The sequence below is a fragment of the Podarcis melisellensis genome (assembly GCF_964234715.1).
Source record: "Podarcis melisellensis genome assembly, chromosome: 2".
Lineage (NCBI taxonomy): Eukaryota > Metazoa > Chordata > Lepidosauria > Squamata > Lacertidae > Podarcis > Podarcis melisellensis.
In genome coordinates, this window is record NC_138529.1 from 122,098,060 (window position 1) to 122,115,514 (window position 17,455).

The 17,455-nt window shown below is 46.6% G+C and overlaps 1 protein-coding gene across 6 annotated transcripts in view; it reads left to right on the forward strand.

Moving 5' to 3' along the window:
- Positions 1 to 16,961, forward strand: part of LOC309364627 (uncharacterized protein) — a 77,526-nt gene extending 60,565 nt beyond the window's left edge. The window contains exons 1-5 of one of the 6 annotated variants that reach the window (XM_081902299.1): positions 9,040 to 9,169; positions 11,612 to 11,792; positions 11,925 to 12,051; positions 14,526 to 14,609; positions 15,195 to 16,961. In XM_081902299.1, coding sequence (XP_081758425.1) covers positions 11,718 to 11,792; positions 11,925 to 12,051; positions 14,526 to 14,609; positions 15,195 to 16,729 — 1,821 coding nt within the window. In that variant the 5' untranslated portion in view covers positions 9,040 to 9,169; positions 11,612 to 11,717 and the 3' untranslated portion in view covers positions 16,730 to 16,961. Of the gene's footprint in view, positions 1 to 9,039; positions 9,170 to 9,547; positions 11,026 to 11,611; positions 11,793 to 11,924; positions 12,052 to 14,525; positions 14,610 to 15,194 lie in introns of those variants that run through there. The other 5 variants (XM_081902303.1, XM_081902301.1, XM_081902302.1 and 2 more) reach the window with 5 other exon arrangements.
- Positions 16,962 to 17,455: the final 494 nt, after the last annotated feature.

A 17,455-nucleotide genomic window follows, 5' to 3' on the forward strand; every position in this document is an offset into this window, starting at 1 on the left:
ATAAATAAACACACTAAAGTCTGGGTGTGTTTGCATCTTATACACCGGGACGCAACAGCTCCGCTGTGTTTTACTCTGCAATTAGTGGCAGACGGAAGGATCAGCGCAGCTGAGAAGGAAACGTGCCGGACCAGAGATCTCTGTAAGCAGCTGGGGCTAATTGGGTTCGTAAAGCAATTAGCTACGCCACGCCAATTATCCAACATTCTTGTACTATCTCCTTAGTTATTCTGGGCTGTGTTTCCTCTGCTGAATCATTTGCTCCAAACTCTTCAGGTTGGGCATTATTTTCTTTATCGGAGAAGACTGAGGCAAAGAAGGCATTGAGGAGTTCAGCCCTTTCTGTGTCCCCTGTTTGCATTTCACCATCTTCTCCTCTGAGTGACCCCACTGTTTCTTTGTTCTTCCTTTTGCTACGGACATACCCATAAAAGCCTTTTTTGTTGCTTTTAACCTCTGTAGCAAGCCTGAGTTCATTCTGTGCTTTAGCTTTTCTGACTTTGTGTCTACACGTGCTGGCTATTTGTTTGAATTCCTCTTTGGTGGTTTCCCCCCTTTTCCATTTTTTGTACACATCCTTTTTTAATCTTAACTCAGTTAAAAGTTCTTTAGATAGCCACCCTGACTTTTTTAGGCACCTTCCATGTTTCCATCTCATTGGTATTGCCTGAAGTTGTGCTTTTACTATCTCCCTCTTAACAAACTCCCAGCCATCATGAACTCCCTTTCCTTTTAGTATTACTGTCCAAGGGATCTCACCCAGCACTTCCCTAAGTTTTATGAAGTCGGCTTTCTTAAAGTCAAGAAATGGAGTCCTAGTATGCTTGGCTGCTCCTTTCCGCTGTATAGTAAACTTCAGAAGAGCATGATCACTCGTGCCTAATGATCCTTCCACTTCTACCCCACTAACCAGGTCATCAACATTGGTTAGGACCAGATCTAAAATGGCTGTTCCTCTTGTTGCTTCTCCCACTTTCTGGACAATGAAGTTGTCTGCAAGGCCAGTGAGGAATCTGTTTGACCTTATGCTCTTGGCTGAGTTTGACATCCAACAAATATCCGGGTAATTGAAGTCCCCCATTACTACTAACTCCCTTCATTTTGCATGCTTGGCCATCTGTTCCAGGAAGGCATCATCTATGTCCTCTGTTTGGCTTGGGGATCTATAGTAAACTCCCACAATGAGGTCTCTGTTATTCTTCTCTCCCTTAATTTTGACCCAAATGCTCTCACTTTGGCTTTGAGGTTCTAAATCTTGGATCTCTTCACAGGTATACACATCCCTGACATATAACGCCACTCCTCCTCCTTTCTTGTCTGGTCTGTTTCTCTGAAATAGATTGTATCCCTCCATTATTACATTCCAATCGTGGGACTTATCCCGCCAGGTTTCAGTGATGCCTATTATGTCATATTTAGTTTGCTGTACCAAGAGCTCAAGCTCATCTTGTTTATTTCCCATGCTTTGCGCATTAGTGTACAGACATTGAAGTCCATTAATCATTCCCCCGTGTCTCTTATTTAAGGATTTTTTCCTCCCACCACTAGGTCTGCGTGCTGTTTGCTCCATTTGGTCTAGGACATTTGGATTATCATCTTCATCAGTTGATAGACTCCTACCTTCAGGAGCACTGTCTCCCTCCCCCACATTAGTCAGTTTAAAGCCCTCCTGATGAGGTTTCTGAGATTTTTTGCAAAAACATTCCTCCCAACCGTTGTGAGGTGCAGCCCATCGCTTGCCAGAAGTCCATCTTCAAGAAACTGCAGTCCGTGATCTAAAAATCCAAACCGTTCCTGTTTACACCATTTGTGAAGCCAGCTGTTCACTTCCACTATTTCCCCCTCTCTCCCCGGGCCACGTCGTTCAACTGGGAGGACAGATGAGATGACAATTTGTGCATTTAATTGCTTCAATTTCCTGCCCAGAGCCTCGTAGTCTCTTTTGATCTTCTGGAGGCTATTGCTTGCAGTGTCATTGGTTCCCACATGAACCAAGAGGAAGGGGTATTTGTCAGTGGGTTCTATGATTCCTTGCAGTCGTTCAGTTACATCTTGGATCTTAGCCCTGGGGAGACAGCACACCTCCCGAGACATCTTGTCAGGCCCACAGATCACTGCTTCTGTTCCCCTCAGTAGGGAATCCCCTATCACCACTACACGCCTCCTCTTAGGTTTGGTCGGGTTTCTTCCATGAGCTGTCCGTTCCAAGGTCGCCTGCACATTCCCAGAGGACTGACTTTGCTGCTCGTCTTCATATACCTGATCGACTGTAATGAGGGAGAGATCCTCAAATGGAGTCTGTTCTTCGTCTTCCATGCTAGGGGAGAGGACTTCAAAGCGATTGTGTATTTCTAAACAATCAGAGTGAACCCTGGGCCTCCTACTTCTTTGAGTCACGTTTCTCCATATATCTGGCTCCTGTGTTGGTGAACTAGCCTCCTTCTCAGGGGTGTCCCCTGTCTCCTCCTTGGTGGAGACGGTGTTCTCTGTTGCTTCCAATACTTAGGTCCTGAGCCAGGTCACAGGCTCACCCTATTCAAACACAGACAGATATACCCTTAAGACAGGATTTGTGAAGGAAAAGACAATGGGGAGGCTTTTCCATTTTGCGAGAAAACATTTGGTCAGTTGGGGAATGAAAAGTGGTTTCAGGTCAGTCTTCCTGTGCTGATTTATGTACGTGCTTGGTTGGTACATTTACGAACATTTAATATATATCTATATATTTATGACGCGGGTGGCGCTGTGGGTAAAACCTCACACCTAGGACTTGCCGATCGCATGGTCGGCGGTTCGAATCCCCGCGGCGGGGTGCGCTCCCGTCGTTCGGTCCCAGCGCCTGCCAACCTAGCAGTTCGAAAGCACCCCCAGGTGCAAGTAGATAAATAGGGACCGCTTACCAGCGGGAAGGTAAACAGTGTTCCGTGTGCTGCGCTGGCTCGCCAGATGCAGCTTGTCACGCTGGCCACGTGACCCGGACGTGTCTGCGGACAGCGCTGGCTATAGAGTGAGATGAGCGCACAACCCTAGAGTCTGTCAAGACTGGCCCGTACGGGCAGGGGTACCTTTACCTTTAATATATATCTAAGACCTTAAAATTCTTTTCACAGAAGGGACCCAACGGCCATCTAGTCCAGTGTTTTTCAACCTTTTTTGGGCAAAGGCACACTTGTTTCATGAAAAAAATCACGAGGCACACCACCATTAGAAAATGTTTAATATTTTTTTCTTTAATGGCAAACAAAAACGTTGCGGACCGTTCTCTGCTCAGCGGTGATCGATCCGCTGGTCCCCGCTGAGCCGGTGGATGACAGCTCCGTCTCTGCACTGTGTGCGGAGAGGGAGATGTCAGAGCCCCGCTGCTCTCTATGGGGAATCGGATGAGAGCAGACCGCCTGTCCACTCTCATCTGATCCCATCCGATCTGATCCCCACCCAGGACGGATGGAAAATAGGGTGGACACAGTCCAGAGCCCATCTAGTGGGCGAAAAATTGACATTTTTAAAAAAAAAAATCTTTCAAATTTTTCAATTTTTCCCACGGCACACCAGGCAACATCTCGCTAGTGTGTCGCGGAACAGTGGTTGAAAAACACTGATCTAGTCCAATCCCCTGCAATACTGTTCGCAATTCATAAAAGTGAAGGCATTGGGGCGGATGAAATCCCAAGGCCTGAGCTGGTCTCTCGCCCTAACCCCAAAGGCATGAGCATACTCTGCATGTGCCCAGAGGCACTCTCTCCCATCCAGCCGGAAGCAAGAATCGGACTCCAAAGCTGGCATCTGATAATAGCAAGAACATAGAAGTTGGGCCTGGGAAATAAGAAGAAGGAGGTTTCTGCTGCCACCAGGCTGAAATCCAGGGCTGATGCAGCTGTTGGCTTTGATTCCACCTTGGTCACGCCAAGCCAGATTCAGAACACAGCAGCATTTCCATCAGGGTGCCGGGGAGGGGAGATGATTCCTCTGGAGCAGGAGAGAGCAGCTCCCTCTCTAGTTTCGTATATTCAGTATGCTCAAACTCTGTATCTTCAACTACCATTCTGACAAGGGGAGAAACTCCTCTCCTCTGGCCCCTCCGAGCCCAGAGCTTGTGTTCCCCACCCCCGCTTCCCTCTGCCCCATTGGCAGTGGGGGGGGGACACTGTAGAGAGGCGCTGAGGGGAGTTTCGCTTCCCCATGCCTGAGCACCTCTCAGCATTCAGGGAAATGGAAGAGGGAAGCTGGCCACGATCCAGGAGATTGAGGTCAGCAGAGAGCAAAGCAAAACCTACTCAAAGAGAAGCTGCTTCAGTTCCCCCTTCCCAGTCGCAGCAGAAATATACTGTATATATAATAATTTCCAGGTTTATACATTTCAATAATTATACAGTCATTTTAACATTTCGAAACGTGACTTCCTTCCCCCTCTTTCTGAGGTTCCTTATATTTACCATACTTTCCCATGTATAAGGCAATGAATTTTTATTTTAAAATTATGTTTAAAAATAGGGGGCGCCTTACACACGGGGGCGTGTTATACATAGAAAAATATGGTATTTTTTATATTTTCTGCATATCCAAATTAACTTAATTTGGTTATTTATTTCATCTTCTTTCAATATATACTCTTATAAAACTGCAGGTTATTACAATAAAATCCTGCCAATGTTCTTATCTGTTTACAATTTGTTTGTAAATAATAAACCATTTCCATTGTTTTATAAAAAAGTTTTTTATCTTGATTTTTGATTTTTCTGGTAAGCTTCACCATTTCTGCATATTCCATAAGTTTTTGTATCCATTCTTCCTTTGCTGGGACTTCTTCTTCTTCTTTCCATTTTTGGGCAAGTGACATTCTTGCCACTGTAGTCACACACATAAGTAATTTTCTATACAATTTAGGTAGTTCTACACCTATAATTCCCAAAAGAAAAGCTTCTGCCTGATTTGGTGGGCAGTGTCCCAAAGTCTCTGCCACCTCCTCTCCCCCAGGGATTTAGCCTGTATCTGGACTGCACCACTTCAGCTTGCAAGGAAGGGCTCCTCTTTTGGGACACACACATTGATTCCACCACATGGGGTCGTTAGGGGCGCACTGAAGAGCAGTCCATCCTCTGAGTTGCCTCCTCTTCAGTCTGAGGCGGGACAGATCCAGACCTGCCACAAATCCACCACTTAGGGGAGGATGAGGACAGAGACCTCGGGTGCAATTTGCAATATTATTATTATTATTATTATTATTATTATTATTATTATTATTATTATTATTTGTACCCCGCCCATCTGGCTGGGCTTCCCCAGCCACTCTGGGCGGCTTCCAACAAAGATTAAAAATACATTAAAATGTCACACATTAAAAGCTTCCCTGAACAGGGCTGCCTTCAGATGTCTTCTAAATGTCAGATAGTTGTTTGACATCTGATGGGAGGGTGTTCCACAGGGCGGGTGCCACCACCAAGAAGGCCCTCTGCTTGGTTCCCTGTAGCTTTCCTTCCTGCAGGTGTTAACGGAGGAATCCGAGGGCTCCCTTGGGCAAAAAATAAAGACACCAACCAGGACAATTTGGAGCAAAACAGCAGCCTGTAGGCTTGGCTTTTATTGAAAACTGTTGCGACAGGACTCCCACCCACAACAAGATGAAGCAAGATGGAAGTCTAGAACAAAAGAAGACCCCAACTTTTATTAGTTACTAATCCCCCAAACTACACCCCTGAAACTATATCACAACTACATCACAAAAAGGAGGGGTTGAGGGAGGTTTTGTGGAGGTAACCTGAGTATCTTGTCACCTGGCTGGTTCCTCTTTTTCCCCCCCCTATGAGTACTTTCCAGCTGACAAAGGGGAGTTTGCAGTTTCCTGCCCCCAGAGGGAAGAGCTGATCATTGTCCTTTGTTCCAGTCCGTGCTGAATCCACTCCCATATGCAAGTTCTTTGTGACCTTGATGGTCTTCTGTCTAGGACCATCAGGGTTGGCATAGCAACTGGGCAGGGCTCCTGTGTACATGCTGGTATGCTCAAGGGATTATGGCTGTCCTGTATTAAGCCTTCCCCATTTTGTAGTCCTTCCTTCATGGAGTAAAATAAAAGTGGAACAGTGCAGATCCGATGTATGGTTTATTTTCTATGAATTTATAACAGAAGCGTAGCGTATGTCGTGTGTGTCGAGTTTGTACAAACTGAATGATTGGGGGGGGGGTTCCTGTGACACAGGGAGGGAACCGCCAGAAGGCCCTTGGCGCTGGACCTCAGCTCCAAGCAGAACGATGGGGGTGGAGATGCTCCTTCAGGTATACCTGGCTTTAAAGGGACAGGGGTCAGCAGTGGGGGGCAGAGAGAGAGGAAGGCAGAGGGTCCTGGATATGGATATTCCAAGTCCATGGAGAGGATGAGGCCCTGCAGAGAAGGGGGAAAAACTACCCCCCATTATTACGAAGGAATTTACCAAATCACAGAATCAAAGCTTTCACCCATCTAGGCGGCCCAGACTACTGGCTCCCCCAATACCCTCAATAGGAACCCAACCACCGATTTGCTTGGCTAGACCAGTGTTTCCCAACCTTGGGCCTCCAGCTGTTTTTGGACTACAACTCCCATCATCCCTAGCTAGCAAGACCAGTGGTCAGGGATGATGGGAATTGTAGTTCAAAATCAGCTGGAGGCCCAAGGTTGGGAAACACTGGGCTAGACATTACCAGTCATTATAATCTCCTCCACAAATACCTCTGTGATAATGAGTAAAGGTAAAGGGACCCCTGACCGTTCAGTCCAGTCGTGGCTGACTCTGGGGTTGCGGTGCTCATCTCGCTTTATTGGCTGAGGGAGCCGGTGTACAGCTTCCGAGTCATGTGGCCAGCATGACTAAGCCGCTTCTGGCAAACCAGAGCAGTGCACAGAAACACCGTTTACCTTCCCACTGGAGCGGTACCTATTTATCTACTTGCACTTTGATGTGCTTTCGACCTGCTAGTTTGGCAGGAGCAGGGACCGAGCAACGGGAGCTCACCCCGTCGCGGGGATTCAAACTGCCGACCTTCTGGTCGGCAGGCCCTAGGCTCTGTGGTTTATCCAACAGCGCCACCCGCATCCCATGATAATGATTATCATGGCATTAAAATATCCTGTTCTTCAAGCAAAGGAGAGAAAGGGAGACCAGATTGTGTCAAAAGCATCTTTTTTGGAGAAGCCTTTAATTAGACACTGCTTGTATGTGAGGCCTTCTGATAGAGCATGTACGCCCAACGCGTCAATCTCATCATTCGCACGGTGGATATTAGGGTCGCAGGCTCCTCGGGCACCCCGCTCCAGCCACTGGCATTGCCCAATGCCCAGTCAGCTGGCCGCCAAGGAAAGGCATGAGGCGCCTGCCTCAACCGCAAGCCTCAGATGAGGCCCGTGGGCTCTTTTTGGGCTGCAGCTGCGGAGGGTACACAAGAGAGACAATGACATCCCTCCTCCCTCTCCCGCCAGTTCCCATGGAAAGAAAAAAACACTCTCCCTCCTAGTTCTGCGTGGATGCTGAACTTTCCCAATCAGAAGCCACATGAGCCCTTCGGACTTTCAGGTTCCAAAACAACGTTTGGAAACGGAACAGTCACTTGCGAGTTTGCGGTGTTCGGAAACAAAACGTCCAAGTTCCAGGGCATTCGGGGTCCATGTGTTACGGCTAAAATCTGGGTGCGAGGCTGCTCAGCCACCCAGCTCATCGGACTAAGTCCGTGGGTCCCTGCGGAGGAAAATGAGCTCAGCCGGAGACAGGAGCAAACTGCAGAAGATCCAAGTTTATTGCGCAACAGGTTCAAGGCGATATTGAACAGCGAGAAAGGGGTGACATGAACTTTTGAAACTCCCTCCATGTCCCAGAATACAGTGCAAAAATACATCCCAGTTACATCACGAATACATTAAGGAAAGGTTGGGTTACACAGATTACATCATGAATACATTAAGGAGAGGTTGGGTTACACCGGATTAACATATGGAGGAGGGAGGGGGAATATGCAGAGCTGGAGATATGCACAGAAAACACTTCCTGAGTACGGGGGATGAGAAGACAATGGTCCCAAATATGCATACTGTAGTCTGCCACCTGATATTGCCTGGAGGAAAGGCTGATCAGAGCGATTTGACAGGATTAGGGTCTTAACACCTTGTTTGAGGGATTTTGGAGGACAGGGGAGGTGTGATGGAGTCCTAGAGAAATTGAGCAAATTGGCACGTTGATTTTCTATGAATTTTATAGATTTTAGTCCCTTTTGACATTGACAATTGGAAATAAATTGATATATTGTAGCGAAGAAGAAGGTGAAGAAGACATCCCCCCCCCTTCCGTATCACATGGTACGACTGTACAGTCATACCTCGGGTTACAGACGCTATATCACGCTTTGCGCATGCGCAGAAGAGCCGAATCGCAACCCGCGCGTGTGCTGACGTGCCGCTGCAGATTGCGAATGCTGCAGGTTGCAAAGGTGCATCCCGCAGAGATCACATTCACAGCCCAAGCGTCCACTGTATATAGGTGGACATGGGATATTATACAATAAAAACACATCTTTTGTCCTTTTACCAAACTACTTATGGCATTCTAGCACTTTGGGAGAAACGTTCTCTCAATAAGCGTCTATGTTCTGCACTTGGCAGGAAGGTTCCATAATAACTGAGATGCGCAGTTTGTTGTGTTCTGCCTCTGTTGTGTTCTCAAGAGTCAAAGTTGGCTCTCCTCTGGTCCTTCTACATACCACAGCAACCACCCCTCAAAATGCAGCCCTAGTGTTAGGGCTTTCATTGAATGACCATGAGCAATATCCCAGGCAGCTAGGGGGTGACCCTCCCTGGAGAGAAATGCCCCATCTTGGTCATCTTTGGGGGTTTGGCTTTGGTCCTGCGGTCAAGGGTCCTGTTGCTCACTTGCTATTAAAGTTGTCTTTCGCTGCCTCTGCAGGAAATCGAACCCATGAATTTCTCACTATATAAATGGGAATATAGAGCTTGCTGGCCGGTAAGGGAATTTCTGTTTTGCAAGGAGGGGGAGGCGGATCTCCTGCCGCTCCCCCTCCCTCTGGGTCAAGGAGCTCCGCTTCCTAGAGAGGCAGGAAGGGGGGTTTTATGGGGGGAGGCTATTTGGAGGGGAGGGGTCTCCATCATCATTCGCGGAAGAGAAGCGGACTTGGAGAAGAGGAGAAAGAGGTGCCGCATATTGGGGGGTTATTTGGGGAGGGGGGTGGGAGAAGGATTTGCTTTCCCTCCCCCTGAATCTACAAACAGGGCAGCTGGGAAAGGAGGTGGGAGGATTGCGGGGGGGGGTGTGCAAAGAAAGCAGGGAGGGGCTCCGCTCTTTCTCTGTGGGAATAAGGGGGGCTGAATGCAGGCAATTCTGTTGCAAAGTGGGGTCCCCCCCCCAACAGGGTTTGCATTGCAAGATCTTCTCTGAAGCGCAGAGATCAAGCCAGGCTCCCATGGTGGAGGGATTGTTTGGGGCGGGGGAGAAGACACTTGAGACGAACCACAAAAGGGTGGCCCCCCCCAGTGCAATTTAATTACAGACTTAATTACAAAGGGATTTGCAGCCCCACCCTGTGCGTGTTGACTCAGCAGTCAGTCCTTCTCCGTTCAAAGGGGGGCAGCCCCATCCCGCCTTGTGATGCTCCTCTCTGCTTAACACCCTCCACCTCCCCTCTCAATCCTGCCCCCCCATCGCTCCCCCCAGGCTCTGTCTTCTGCTTCAGGGGAGGGGTGAGCTCCTCCAGGACCCTGATCTCCCCCCCCCCGAAATCTGCTGCTGAAGCCCCTGCCTCAGTGGGGCGGAGATGGGGGGCAAGCAGGGGAGAGGAAGTGGAAGCAGCTGGAGAACAGAGTCGCCTCTGGATTGGGAGAGAGGGGGGAGATTTCGAATTGGGTGGGGGGTGACAGATGGACAATGTCAAGGGAAATCGGCCTCCGGAGCATCCTTAGTAAGAAAGAGGCTGATGTGAGAAGGAAGCAAAAGGAAACCAGAATTTACTTCTTGGGAAGGGGGCGGACCCCCAGCTAATCTTGAGGAATGAAACTGATCCTTCTTCACAGATTTTGATGCTCCTTCTTTCCAAAAAGAGGCTTCTCCAGATAACCTCTTGGGACTTTGTCGGGAAGGAGACTCAAAGCTCCCAGGGGTGGGAGATCTGGCCTGTCTTGCAGGATTGGCCCAGCGCAGAGGTGCTGAGGGACTTTCTCTGCCGCTGCTGACAGCCTCACTCCTGCCTGGCCTTGCCCCCATCCAGGTTGCCAGGATGGTCTTATAATACTGTAGGTGATCTAAAACCCACCACCTGGGCAATGCTCAGAACCCTGCAAGGTGGGGCCAGGATGACAGCCAGATTGATGGGCGGGGCAAAGGACAGAGTTGGTGGGGCTATGGGGCTGACTCTGAGCTTTGTCCAGGAGCTGTCTGCCTTCCAGGGATTTTTTCCAGCACCACAGAAAAACCTCAGGAGGCAGCTGGGAAGCGTTGGAAAAAAGGTGTAGCGCTGAGAGCCAAAGAGAAAGAAAGAGGTGACTTGAGGGCCAATTTAGCCCCTGGGTCTGAGGTTCCCCACCCTGCAGTTTGGGTGCTGGGCTTACACCAGGGAGACCTAGTCTCCCATCCCCCTGCTCAGGAGGGATGCCTTGTGCCCAGTTTGGACCCCCTGATTATTTCTCCTCCTGTCCTTCCTCAGTGTTGGGAAGATAAAAGGGGACACACACACACACACACACACACACACACACACACACACACAGGTTCCTAAGAGGAAGGACTAGGGAGCCATAAGCCACTGAACTTCATATCTCTGTCCGCTAAACCACAATCCATGTTAGCGCATCGAGTGCTCTAAATATTTCCATCTGCTCCCCTTGGATGGAGCTTCTGCACCCTGGTGCCCTCCAGGTGTTGGTTTTCCTCTGACTGCAAATTCTGCCCATAATTAAGAATTTCCTTTATTTCCTTTATTCTAAATGTATCAAAGGGTCAGAAACTGGTTTCCTGGGTGGCTGTTTGGGGGAAAGGAACCGTGAAGTCTGCAGAGGTACTGACCGTAATGCTTTCTGCGAAGCTTCGTTAAAAGTTTGGGATTTGATCCTAGAACTTTACAAACCGAAGCTGAAGGTCCCCTAAAGACTGAAGGTCCCCTAAAGAGGATTACATCCTTCCAGTTCTCTGGCTTTGTAATTAGAATTTATGGGTATTATTTTATTAATGTTGGTACAGTGGTACCTTGGGTTAAGAACTTAATTCATTCTGGAGGTCCGTTCTTAACCTGAAACATCTTAACCTGAGGTACAACTTTAGCTAATGGGGCCTCCTGCTGCTGCCATACCATCACTGTGCAATTTCTGTTCTCATCCTGAAGCAAAGTTCTTAACCCAAATTACTATTTCTGCGTTAGCAGAGTCTGTAACCTGAAGTGTCTGTAACCTGAGGTAACACAGCATTTGTAATTTGTAAAAGGTATGCTATCTGTGTACATGTCTCCCACCTTAAATAAATCTGCCTTTCTGTGAACAGCCCTGAGACCTCCGGGTATAGGGCGGCATATAAATTCAATCAATTCTAATTCTTCTTCTTCTTCTTCTTCTTCTTCTTCTTCTTCTTCATCTTTGTTCTCCTAAAAGAGCCGCTCCCTGCATTGAAGTGCATCGTGGCAACAGCTGAGAGAGTCCCAGAAGTGGCCTGGTTTATGATTCCTCCTCCTCCTCCGTCTTTTCCACTGGCAACGCAATGGCCTCTGATACCCCCTCTGAACAGTCTGTTCTTAAAGGTGGAGTGGAAAGAGGAGCCAGGCAGCTTCCTCAGGTAGGGAAAGAGCAACGGGAGCAGGGAGGAGGGCAGAGGTACAGATGGGACCACCCAGCCTCCCTCTGTGTTGAGTGGGGATGATGGGGATCTAAGAGAAGCTCTGTTTTCTTCCTCTTCTTCTTCTTCCAGGCCCTCTTGACCTTTGAGGAGGTGGCTGTGTTTTTCACGGAGGAGGAGTGGGCTCTGCTGGATCCAGGCCAAAGAGCTCTGCACAAGGAAGTCATGGAGGAGAATTATGAGATGGTGGCCTCTCTAGGTGACGGCACGTTTTTATTCCTCCTGGCTGTTAGATGTTGGAGGTGTGAATCTGCTGTTTAAGCCATTTATTAATGCCGTGTCTTCTTTGGCGATTCCTCGTAGCCGAGTAAGATTGTCTTCCATCAACACAGTCTTAACGGTGTGTCCATAAGTGACTATAGCGGCCAATTCTGAATCGACACATCCTTCGGTAGTGGGGACATAGGTTTCTGGGCGGGAGTAAATTACAGTCAGCCTTTGCCAAACGTGCTTTCCTCTTAGCTTTTTTCTCCCTTTCGTCCTGAGTTTGTGTTTCTTCAAAGTCCATTACACCTTTGGTAAATGCTATTCTCCAATTGGAGTGCTCGCAGGCCAATGTTTCCCAATTTTCTTTGCTTATACTGCATTGTTTTAGATTTGGCTTGAGAGCATCTTAAGACCTCTTTTGTTGTCCTCCGGTATTTCACTTTCCATTCTTAAGTAGTAGTTGCTTTGGAAGATGATAATCAGGCATCCAAACAACGTGACCAGTCCAACGAAGTTGATGTTGAAGATGTAGTTTCTAGCAATGCTGTACATTTGTCAGTAGGCAACTCTTCATAAGCTGATATTGTGGTATGAATTCGCAAAAACACCCCGTGTATAATATACAAAGAGACTCATCTGCTTTGGCAATCACTCAGAAAGCCAGTGTGGTGTAGTGGTTAAGAGCGATAGACTCGTAATCTGGGGAACCAGGTTCGCATCTCCGCTCCTCCACATGCAGCTGCTGGGTGACCTTGGGCTGGTCACACTTCTCTGAAGTCTCTCAGCCCCACTCACGTCACAGAGTGTTTGTTGTGGGGGAGGAAGGGAAAGGAGAATGTTAGCCTCTTTGAGACTCCTTTGGGTAGTGATAAAGCGGGATATCAAATCCAAACTCTTCTTCTTCTTCTTCATAGCTGAGTAAGATTGTGTTCCATAAACACAGTTTTAACAAGGAGTCCATGACTGTGGAGGCCAATTCTGGATCCACACATCCTTCCACAGCGGGGACATTAGCTTCCGGGCGGGAGTTGATCACAGTGTGGATTTGCCAAGCATGCCTTCTTCTTAGCACATTTCTCCCTTGCATCCTGAGTTTGAGTGTCTTCAAAGCCCATGACACCTTTGGTAAAGGCTGTTCTCCAATTGGAGCGCTCGCAGGCCAGTGTTTCCCAGTTGTCAGTGTTTATACTACATTTTTTTAGATTTGCCTTGACAGTCTTTAAACCTCTTTTATTGACCACCAGCATTACGCTTTCCATTTTTAAGTTCGGAATAGAGTAGTTGCTTTGGAAGACGATCATCTGGCATCCGCACAACACAACCAGTCCAACGAAGTTTATGTTGAAGAATTGTTGCTTCAACACTGGTGATCTTTGCTTCTTCCAGTACACTGATAATTCGCCTATCTTCCCAAGTGATGTGTAAAAATTTTCAGAGATACCGTTGATGGAATCTTTCAATGAGTTGGAGATGGTGTTTATAAGTGCTCCATGTTTCACAAGAATATAGTAAGGTTGGTAGTACAGTAGCTTTGTAAACAAGCATTTTGGTTTCCCTGCGAATGTCCCGGTCCTCAAACACTCTGCCCATCAATTGGAAGAAAGCTGCACTCGCAGAGCTCAGGCGATGCTGGATTTTGGCATTAATGTTGGCCCTTGTGGAAAGATAACTGCCTAGGTAGGAGAAGTGATCAACATTTTCCAACGTTACACCATTGAGTTGGATTTGTGGCATTGCAGAGTGGTTATTTTCTACTTGTTGGTGTAGGTGGTTGGTGCAGTTGGTTTTTTGGATATTGAGTGATAGGCCAAGCTTTTCGTAAGCTTCTGCAAAGATATTTAGGATGGTTTGGAGGTCATCCTCTGAGCGTGCACACACTACATTGTCATCAACATACTGAAGCTCTATGACAAAAGTTAAGGTAACCTTACTCTTTGCTTTCAGCCTGCTCAGATTGAAGAGCTTTCCATCTGTTTGGTATATGATTTCTACTCCGGTGGGGATTTTCCCTGCAACAAAGTGTAGGATCATGGCAATGAAAATAATGAATAGAGTTGTGGCAATAACACAACCCTGTTTAATACCTGATCCCACTGTGAATGGTTCATTTTGAGAGCCATTGTTATCTGTGATTGTTGCTGTCATATTATCATGGAGGAGCTGGATGATGTTCACAAATTTATCTGGGCAGCCATTTTTCAGAAGGACAGTCCACAGGGCATTGCGATTTACAGTGTCGAAAGCCTTAGTCAGGTCAATAAACACCATATACAGGGGTTGGTTTTGCTCTCTGCAGAGACTCATAGGATAATAATGATGGCATGAGGTTTACTGGTCCATGTCATTTAATAGTTTTTAATGGGCAACCAGATACTTTGCTGCATACTTCACAAGATTAATATTTTTGAATATTTGTACAGTTACATATGACATAAACAACACTACTGTTTTACTTATTCCACATAGCAGGGACTCTGATACTCAAGTCTGAGCTCATCTTGTCGTTTGGAACAGAAAAACACAGTGATGTTGTCCTGGAGAAATTGCGAGGTACATGCTTCCACTTTGCTGTGAGACTGTAGCTTTCTATGTCTCCTTTCAGTATGTAGAAATATTAAAAAAAGCCCTTTCGGATCAGAACAAGGGCCCATCTTTTCCAGCATCCTGGTGCAGGTTTAGGTGATGTGAACAGTGGGTTGGAATGTATCAGCAAGAAATTACAGATCATGGAGGAAGGAGAAAACTGAATCCAGAGGTGCAGCATTTTCACAGGAGGGAGAAAGTGTCTCCCTCTGGATGTGGCTGCACCACAACTCCCATCATCCCTGGTCTTTGCTTGGGTTGATGGTACTTAGAGTTCAACCACATCTGGAGGGCCATAGATGCCTCACCTCAGCAGAGAAGGTTTCTCTTGGTGCTCAGTGTTACATGGGAGTTGAAGGTAGAACTGGATACTAGGGGTTATTGAGGCTATTTTCAGATTACCTTTCCTATAAATTTGGTACATAGGAGAGGAAGGAATCCAGGAGATGTTAAAAGAAGAGAAGGTGCTGATTGGTCTTGCTCTGTCTTAAGTTGCCTTGTTCTATTCCCTGAATATCTAACAATATTTTCCTATCTCCCACTTTAAACCAGGTGATGGAGAAGGCAATCAGAATATTGAAGGGCCATCTGTAAAGTACTTCAGTGTGAGTGAACACCTTAGCACACATCTACAAACTAACACTGGGGAGAAACTCTTTAAATGTATGGAGTGTGGAAAGAGCTTCAGTGAAAGAGGAAAACTTACTGTACATCAACGAATTCACACAGGGGAGAAACCATTTAGATGTATGGAGTGTGGAAAAAGCTTCAGTGAAAGAGGGAAACTTACTGTACATCAACGAACTCATACAGGGGAGAAACCATATAAATGTATGGCGTGTGGAAAGAGCTTCAGGCGGTGTTCACATCTTACTAGACATCAACGGACTCACACAGGGGAGAAACCATATAAATGTATGGAGTGTGGGAAGAGCTTCAGACAGTGTTCACACTTTACTAGACATCAACGAACTCACACAAGGGAGAAACAATTTAAATGTAAGGAGTGTGGAAAGAGCTTCACCAATAGTGGAGTGCTTAGAAATCATCAACTGACTCACACAGGGGAGAAACCCTTTAAATGTATGGAGTGTGGAAAGAGCTTCAGTAAGTCTTCACAACTTACTATTCATCAACGAACTCACACAGCGGAGAAACCATTTAGATGTATGGAGTGTGGGAAGTGTTTCAGAGAAAGAGGAAACCTTACTAGACACCAGCAAACTCACACAGGGGAGAAACCATTTAAATGTATGGAGTGCGGAAATAGCTTCAGTAAGTCTTCACAACTTACTATTCATCAACGAACTCACACAGGGGAGAAACCATTTAGATGTATAGAGTGTGGGAAGTGTTTCAGTCAGAGTGGAAGCCTTATTTTACATCAACGAATTCACACAGGGGAGAAACCATATAAATGTTTTGAGTGTGGGCAAAGCTTCATTTGTAGTGCGAAACTCACTGTGCACCAACGAAGTCACACAGGAGAGAAACCATTTGAATGTATGGATTGTGGGATGTGCTTCAGCCAGAGTGGAGTACTTATTGTACATCAACGTACTCACACTGGTGAGAAACCATTTAAATGTATGGAGTGTGGAAAGAGCTTCAATCACAATGGAATACTTACTGTACATCAAAGAACTCACACGGGTGAGAAACCATTTAAATGTGTGGAGTGTGGGAAGTGCTTCAGTCAGTGTTCACAGCTTACTTTACATCAACGAAGTCACACAGGGGAGAAACCATTTAAATGTATGGAATGTGGAAAGAGCTTCAGACACGGTTCACACCTTACTTTACATCTACGAACTCACACAGGGGAGAAACCATTTAAATGTATGGAGTGTGGGAAAGTTTTCATTCAGAGTTCAGCTCTTACAACACATCTACGAATTCACACAGGGGAGAAACCATTTAGATGTATGGAGTGTGGGAAGAGCTTCAGTCGATATTCACACCTTACTATACATCTTAGAACTCACACAGGGGAGAAACCATTTAAATGCTTGGAGTGTGGGAAGTGCTTCAGTAAGAGTGTAACTCTTAGAAAACATCAGCAAACTCACAGAGAAACAATTGTTTGAGTGGAAGGATTGTTGAATGTGTTTCAATTATAATGGAGTTATTGATTAAGACATATGGACTCTCACAGGGGAGAGCCTATTTAGATGTATGGAGTGTGCCAAGTTTTTCACACAGAGTTCACTTTGTGCTTCATGTCAACAAACCCATAGAGGGAAATATCATGTACTGTGTTTGGTGTTCTGGTGTTTGTATGGAATGTTGTGCATATATGTATTAAAGCAATGGAGGTAATGTCTCATAATAGTAAGTGTAATGAAAGATACAATGTACTGTTAGGGCTGCAGAATGCGACTGTGCTCATTGAAAGTGAACATGTGCTGAGAATCTGTTGATATTGGGTCTTTGCAGAGAGAATTGGGAATCCAGAGTTGGGGAAAATGGAGCACAACAGTGGTGTTTAGGAGGCAGGATTGGCTCTAGAATCCTAGAACTGTAAAGGTCAAGGGGAGTCCAACGATCTTCTAGTCCAACTCCCTATTATAAGAACAGCAACATAAAACTCATACAGTGGTACCTCGGGTTACATACGCTTCAGGTTACATACGCTTCAGGTTACACACTCCGCTAACCCAGAAATAGTGCTTCAGGTTAAGAACTTTGCTTCAGGATAAGAACAGAAATTGGGCTCCAGAGGCGCGGCAGCAGCAGGAGGCCACATTAGCTAAAGTGGTGCTTCAGGTTAAGAACAGTTTCAGGTTAAGAACGGACCTCCGGAATGAAGTGCT